General features: G+C 41.6%; 1 protein-coding gene across 2 annotated transcripts in view; it reads right to left on the bottom strand.

Moving 5' to 3' along the window:
- Window positions 1-20: 20 nt before the first annotated feature.
- LOC122872367 (methyl-CpG-binding domain protein 5-like) overlaps window positions 21-7688 on the bottom strand; it is a 28479-nt gene continuing 20811 nt past the window's right edge. For both annotated transcript variants that reach the window (XM_044188523.1, XM_044188524.1), the window contains exons 6-10: window positions 7277-7497; window positions 6040-7173; window positions 5421-5494; window positions 4247-4322; window positions 21-4118 (exon numbers count right to left, since the gene is read on the bottom strand). In XM_044188523.1, coding sequence (XP_044044458.1) covers window positions 4056-4118; window positions 4247-4322; window positions 5421-5494; window positions 6040-7173; window positions 7277-7497 — 1568 coding nt within the window. In that variant the 3' untranslated portion in view covers window positions 21-4055. The remainder of the gene's footprint in view (window positions 4119-4246; window positions 4323-5420; window positions 5495-6039; window positions 7174-7276; window positions 7498-7688) is intronic.

Genomic DNA, 7688 nt, shown 5'->3' with positions numbered 1-7688 from the left:
AATACACGCCACACACCAGATTATTCAAGTAAGAGTGACCATGTTTTTAATATCTTAAACATCTGTGCAACATTGTTCAAAATGTTACATCACTGCATGACCTGTAATGTTTCACAATATTTACAAAAAAATGCTGCTTACATCAAACCATTAAAAAAAGTCCAAACAATCTCAAAATAATGGACTCTGACAAACTATCCCTAGCCCACATTAAATCAAAAAGAAAAAGAAACAAGAGCAATCAAGTGCACATCATACTTCACGCAAGTCTATTTTTTGTAAAGTATATATTAGTGAGAAAATATATACTTAATTACAAGTTGAAAAAATAAAATACTGACAACGAAAGGGTGGGAAATGAGATTCAAAGAGCAGAAAACAAACAAGTTCACCAGAAGAAAAAAAAAAGAAAGAAAAAATTAAAAATCACACTCACGCCTCAACACACACACACACACACACACACACACACACAATCACAGGCGGGAGGAGGAAAAAAATAGACTGCACAGACCATCTCAAAACACAAAGATGCTTTGAACTCTTGACCACAAATAACATGAAACTGATAACAGATCCATAACACATGGGTTCCCAACATGAGACCGGGTTCCTGCATGTCATTGCACAAAAAACAGGGCGGGGGGGGCAGAATGAACTTTACCGAAAGAGCTCATGTGTTCTCGACACCGAACGTCACATTTTGAAAACGGCCGGAGGATTTCCTTGCCACAGATTACAGTAAAAACTCAACTCTGAGGTTCTTAAAAGTGTGGACACTGAAAAAATAGGGCCATTTTGAAAACGATGGATATTTTAAAACAAGTTCTTTAGCTTTTCCAGGTTTTTAAGTAGATATTTTAACACAGGTACTGCCTGCGTTGCCATAAAGGTGACTTGAAAGTTTTGGGGAAATTGTGTCCTCAAACAGGTTGGACATAAGGATGCACCCTATGGATGTGTTTAAAAGCTGATAACAATGTCTGATATTTATCTTTAAATACTGATATTTTGTGACGTCACAAGGCTTTGTTGTTACAAATTCAGGGGGTTTTCAAAATGTCCTGAGTTTTTCAGTGTGCACACGACAAAAAAGGTGAGAAATGTTTTCAAATAAGTGAGATCTCATTAGAAAATACAGTACAACTTAAGTTTAAGGTTTTTAAAAGTGTGTACACATGAACAAAAATAAGATCTGTTGAAATCGTTTACTTGGCTGTAATTCATAGTTTGACTTTGAGGCTCCTCGTTTAGGATATAGACTAAGTACATAAAACTAAGTACAAGTTGTGGGACTCCTCGCCTCCTCTGGCGTTATAAAACTTGCGTGCACATCCAAAAGTTATGGATATGTTTTAATGGTAGTGTTTTCATGTTTTACTGAGTGAGAAAGAAAAGAATCTCTTTACAAAAGTAGTGTATTATTTGGTTTTAAGGTTATCATCAGAAACATTTGTAATAGTTGGGTTTCTTGCTATAGATGCAGATCATTTTGACTGAAAAGTTACACTAATGGCATTTTAGTAAAACTTTATATCTAGAGGTTTAGTGTGTGCATCAGATATTTTAATAAGGGTGGATTACCTCAGTACAAATTAAATTAAAATGAAATTTGCGCCTGGGAGTAACCGTTGTATGTAAAACGTAACGCTACAAATAAATTACTACTTCATGGTTCTTAGGTTATGACATCTGAAAACGATGAATACTGTTACCTATAAAACACAAAGTTATTTTTTTGAGCATGTGCACGTCAGTGGAGATGTTGACATTTTGAAAACAGGCAACAAATTACAGTCCAAGTTGTTGACGGTGTCTACAAAAGAAAAGGTTTTCAAACAATCAGAGATGTAGTGTTTCTAAGCAGTTGATCTTTGCCATTGATTGGTATATTGCACTTGATAATTCTGTAGTGATTTCAGGGTGTTGTTGGTTGGTTTTGATCTGGAGGAGCAGCTGTGTGCATGCGTGTGTTTCACCTCTGTTTCACACGAGTTGATCCAGAGTTCCCAATACTGTGCATCACTGTCGATTTTAAGACTGATCAAGTGATGATTTTACTTTGCGGCTTCAAACTTTCATAGCTAGTAGTGTTAAAACTGCATTTATTAGCAACATAAATGCTGTCTGCCTTTTCGGATTTGCACATTCATAAATAGTATGGTCTTGTAAGCAGACGTTACTACATTTTTTTCCTTTAACTAAGAAATCCATGACACAATCTGTAACAAAAACAAGTAGACCAGAAAGCCTCACTGTAAAAAAAAAAAAAAAAAAGTGTTATCTGTAATGGTCACTTCTTAAATAAAAAGGGAACATGACCTCTGTAATGGACTTCTGAATACATGATCTATTCACTGTTGAAAAAACAGAAACAAAAAACATACATATACACATATAAGGCTTGAGTTCTCAACTCTTGGTAGTATTATTGCCATCTAGCATATTTGTAAAGCTTAAAATAAATATGGAGTACTGTACATAAATAATTTACATCAATAAGAAAAACAAAAACAAAGTAAAACACAAGGCCCCTAAATGCGAGAAATGCTTTCACTGCTCTTGAAAACTGAGTTAGTGTTCCTCATGATAATCTAGACTCTGCCTCTGAGGTTGGTTACTCTACCTAAAGCTATAGTTGTGGCAAAAACGACTACAGTCATGGAAAAATCACTGTACAAACGAGCACGAGAACATAATCACAACAACCAAATGACATAATTCATCAATGCAGCCTGTGATTCTTGGTTGTAGTTGAAGGAAAAATCCACCCAAAAACACTCTTAGTAGTTGCATTCAGTGTTCACTTCATTTTCAATGTTTTATAACTTGCCAAATGTTAACATGACGCCATGTTAAGTTACAGTATTTCCAGCTTCAGTTTTTGTGACTTCAAACTAAAAAAAAAACATTTTGTTATCAAGTCTTTGAAAGAGTGTGGCCTTAAACTATAATAAAAGAGGAAAACCATAGATGAGGTACTGACACCAATTTCTACATCCAAAGAAGCAGGAAACAGACCAGAATGCAAGAGTAAAGGTAAAAGTGCCCGAGGGTGGATTTTTCCTTCTAAAAACGGCAGGTAACCAACTTTGTCTGCCAGTTACGATGATTGGTAACCCCCCCCCAAAAAAAAATCACCTGCCAACCAGACTTTTTAGCACAAAGCTGGATCTCCAAATATCATGATTTTCCTGTCAAAGTGACTGGTGAAATGCAGATGAAGATTTACCAACACTTGTCCGGCCGGTGGTCATTTCCCGCCTGCTTAGGGGAACACTGAACACTTTCTGCTGGTAAAGTTCATTCTGGTTTTTTTAAAATCTTTTTTTTCCCACAACAAATTAACACTTAACTGGTGTGAAGTGACTTCTGTAATGGAGAACTCATATACTCATGCCTGTTCTGCTGCTGTTCCCTTACAAAAAAAAACAAACAAAAAAAACAGCACGTCTTACAGTTCATCATATAAAAGCTTTAGGATGTATTCTTATTTATCCTATGCATGCGGCCGTATGCAACCGCATTTCTGAATAGAAACCAAGACATTGGTACACTTCTGCTTTGTTTTTGTACAATAAAAGATAAAATGTGCATTAGGTATGCTTGTACATGACATTGTACAATATTTACATACAATTCTTAATAGCATGAAATTTCAGGATTATCTATATACATATTGAAAATGTATCAGAAATATTTGGACTGTCTATTTTTCTTAAATATGTAAGGTAATGCTTGTAGCTTTTTTTTGTTTGTTTTACTATCTTATACTAGAAAAAAATAGTTAATTCAGTGAGCTGTAGACAAATTGCAACCGTTTTTGACGTTTTCTCAATTTTTTCTTTTTTGTTCCTACAGTTAAAACTGTATTGGTGATTGGAATTTCCAGCACCTTTTGTGGTCAGTCATTAAGTCAAGTCGATATCATGGAACATCGATGTACCACTGAAAGTCCATGTGTAGCACCTGTTAGAGAGCTCAGATCGCATCAAGGCTGAACGGACGAAGTTTCCGAAGGCTTTGAGGACGTTCTTGGGCCGACACATTCAATGTTATCTGGATATCTTCCTCCTCTTAGGCTTGGGGAGCTTCACCTGACGATCCCTCGAGGGGATCTGATGGCAGACAGACAGAAACATTATGGTGACACCGGCTGCACAGGTAGACGGAGTAAAAGCAATACTTCATGAGGAGAAAATGTACTTCATCTCTCTTGGAGATCAAGAAAGGCATAAATACTCACTGTGCCCGACATTTTATCCAGCTCACTCATGGCCTCATGGATAGCAGCTTCCAAGTGATTATTCAGTTTCCCCGGTCTGTTGGACAACATTTACATTTTACATTATTTACATTTAAGCTGATGCAGCCAAGTGTTTTGCTCTGGGACATTTGGTTGCTGCAGGGACCAAAACACTATGTTTCAGGACACCACCCTCAACCGCTAGGTGTCAATGCTCCAACAAATGAATCATGTAACTGATCATTCGCTAAACCCCTGTCAAGCTTTGGCATTCTCCACATGTTGAAGCGTTATGCATGGGGATGCAGTAAAAGTGACAGTTTAGAGGGTCGTGTCATTTTGTTCCAAAACCACAAAACCAAAGGCAAAGGCAAAAGTGTAAAGGATGGATTAAAATGTGTGTTTATCTGCTCTAATATAAGCTGCAAACGTTTGCATGCTGGGCTAACTGGCTTATGACTTACAATAGTCACCTACTTCTAAAGCCTAGACTTAATATATCATTAATATATCAAGTAACATATTATGTAATTTTACATAAACGTCTGGATGTGTAATGATAGTTTTGTTTTAATACTGTACCACATTACTAGAGCTAACTATGCAAAACAAAAACTTTGCTGTATCTTTATTTCATCAATTGGTGAGGATGCTGACGTTTTCCCTGAGACGTGCCAGTTTTAGCCTCAGTCTGTTTTGCATAATTTCATGGCACTGAGTTAGCATGATATCATGTATTTCACAATTAAATGTTAGACCCTTTTACAGGATTCTGATTTTCACACAAGTCAGGCAGAAACGTTTTATCCTAATTATCTAGCTAGCTAAAGCTGATAAAATCCGTCAGCGACAGTTGACATTTCAACAGGCAAAATTTCTGATCACTGACTAGACACACATTTTGAGAGGTAAATCTGCCACTGTTATCATTGTAAACTGGCTATGTACAATGCTAAACTGGAAAGCTTAACATGTGTAGCAACAGTAACTAAGGGTGTGGCTTTGGGTCAATTAAGGCAATAATCTAAGCAAGACAGAAACCATGTAAAACACCTCACTCAGATTTAAGCTGCTATATTTAACTTTCAGCATGTTTAAAATACAGCAAAATTCATAGACCATCTAGTGTGATGTTATTTACTGAAGCAACAATATGGTGGGCAGGTTTACTTACTTTCGGCCTCTTTTGGCAGCTCGGTCAAGTGCCTCTAAGTCGTGAGTTAGTGTTTTTAGCTTCTCTGGCTCTACCTGGAAGGAGACAAGAGAAAACATCTGAGTACATTCAGGACTGTTTGGTAGCTGATTGAGAATTTCCCACCAACCACCAGAAAGTGGTGAATTTGTTGTACTGTTTACCAGTTAATTTGGCAGTCATCATTAGTAGGTCCTCTTCTATTCTGAAATTCTGATTTGGCAGGTAAAATTGTTTGGAGCATTTTGGAATCCATCTGCCACTGTGGCCAGTGGACAGAAATGCTTGTTTCCTTCTGGCTTTTCAGTGGTTACAGTCAGGTTACTTGGTTACAGTCAAATACACTTATTCTGTCATCTTTACTTTCTGGCAAGCATCCATCTTACACTGGAAAATAATTTGAAAATAAACCCAAGAAGCTACAAAACTTTTAATATGGCTTTATAGGGAACATTGCTGGCTGGTAAGTTTGTTAAGTGTACTGTACCAGCCACTGAATTCAGCCGTCACGCTGCAGTCTTATCTGGTCTGAAAATTCTAGTCTGAAAATTCAAGTTGGCTGGTAAAACAATGACAGGTGGTCACAGACGGGGTTTCTCACCTTGGCCTGCTCCCGCAGCTGCATAGCAGCGCTGTGCACTTGTTCGTCCCCAGCCAGCTTGGCAGGCCAGGGTGGGAAGCCCTTCAGCTGGCCCCAGACCAGCTCTCCCATGTTGAAGGTCCTGGACCTGTAATGAAGCAGCTCTGAGGAGGGAGAGTCCGGCTGCCGCAGGTCCTCCTCGCTGCTCAGGCTCTTTGTGTCCGAGGGGCTGGGAGCCATACCGTTGAAGTGGCCGTTGTAGTGACTATAGTCTTTGGCTGTGGCCAGAGGCCCCTCAAGGCTAGTGGAGGAGCTGGGCGACTGGTCGTCCCCCGTCAGCTCCTGCCGCGGGGGGCCCAGGACTTCTCCGTAACCCCGGGTGTTGAAGTGGGGGGTGGCGCCGTTGATGTGGGCGCAGCGTTCCACCATCTGCTCCAGACGCTCCTTGTAGTTAGCAGGTGTCCGGCTGCAGTTGTTGAAGCGATAGCCATCATCGAGAAAGGCCTTATCGTGGGCCATGGACAGGCCATGGTCGTTGGACCCCTCAGTGGGGCAGGGTGGGGCGGGGGCCAGGCTGGCGGGTCGCTCCATGCAGGGACTACTCCTCACTTGGGTAGAGCACTCCAGAAACTCCTCACCCCCCCAGGCGCTGTTGTTGCTGTGAGCGTCGAAGCCTCCTCCGTGTTGCGTCTCCCCATCCCACTGCCCCCTGGGGGTCCCACGGCCAGGGGAACGGAAGTAGTCGTTGGCCTCTGGGCCGTCTGGAGTGCTCTTCCCTGGATCCATGTTCTTCTGACCCCGTCCCAGCCTCACCTGCCTCGGTCTGGCTTGCTGGGGTAACGCCTCCCCTTCCAGATGCCCGTGCAGGACTGTGCTAACTGCTTTGGGGAGGTTGACGGGCTCCCCTATAGAGGCAGTGAAGGCACTCATGGCGCTGAGGGCAGGCACCGGACTTGCCTGTGTGGTCCCGCTCACTGTGGTGGTTATGGTAACATGCATGCCCTTGCTGGCGGCGTCCACCACGGCTCTGTAGATGGCGTCCACCGACTCTGGGCCTCCGCCGGGGCCCCTGTCAGAGCCAGGTGTACCCGCTGGAAGCCCCTCGCCCTGGGGCTGTTGCCCCTCCCCAAACTGTGGGTGTGACAACATCCCCTGCTGTGGATAAAACAGCAAGGTCATAACATGACAAAAAAGTTTAAATAGTTTTATTAAACTATCTGAAATGTTACAGAGGTTGAAATTCAACTCATCGTCCTACCTGGTAGTTCTGGTAGAGGCAGGCCATGGAGCCAGCATTAGTGTTGTTGTTGTCTGTGTAGGGTGGGTTGTCAGAGAAGTGCTGCTGTCCCTGGTAGGCTGGGTGGGAGGCCACCCCCTGCTGCATGCCCTGGTGGACCTGCTGCTGGTACATCTGGCCTCCACCAGTGTTGACGTGTGGCTGCAGGCTGCCCATACCACAGCCAAGGGATGAGGGGTTTCCTGCAAAACCATTGGGACATACAATGTGTGTCAAATGGATGTCAATGCAGCACCTCTGTACCTTTAAAACAGTGAAGCTGACAGTAGAGAGGGAAAGGAACGATGGGGCTAAGTTTATACTGTTCTCACCGGGCTAAATACAAGGAATTTAAAGCTGTGAGTGATCCCTATGCCTTTTCAATAAGCTCACA

The sequence above is a fragment of the Siniperca chuatsi genome, linkage group LG24 (assembly GCF_020085105.1).
Source record: "Siniperca chuatsi isolate FFG_IHB_CAS linkage group LG24, ASM2008510v1, whole genome shotgun sequence".
NCBI lineage: Eukaryota > Metazoa > Chordata > Actinopteri > Centrarchiformes > Sinipercidae > Siniperca > Siniperca chuatsi.
Note: the sequence above shows the minus strand (reverse complement) of the source record. Positions and strands in the feature narration are given on the sequence as shown.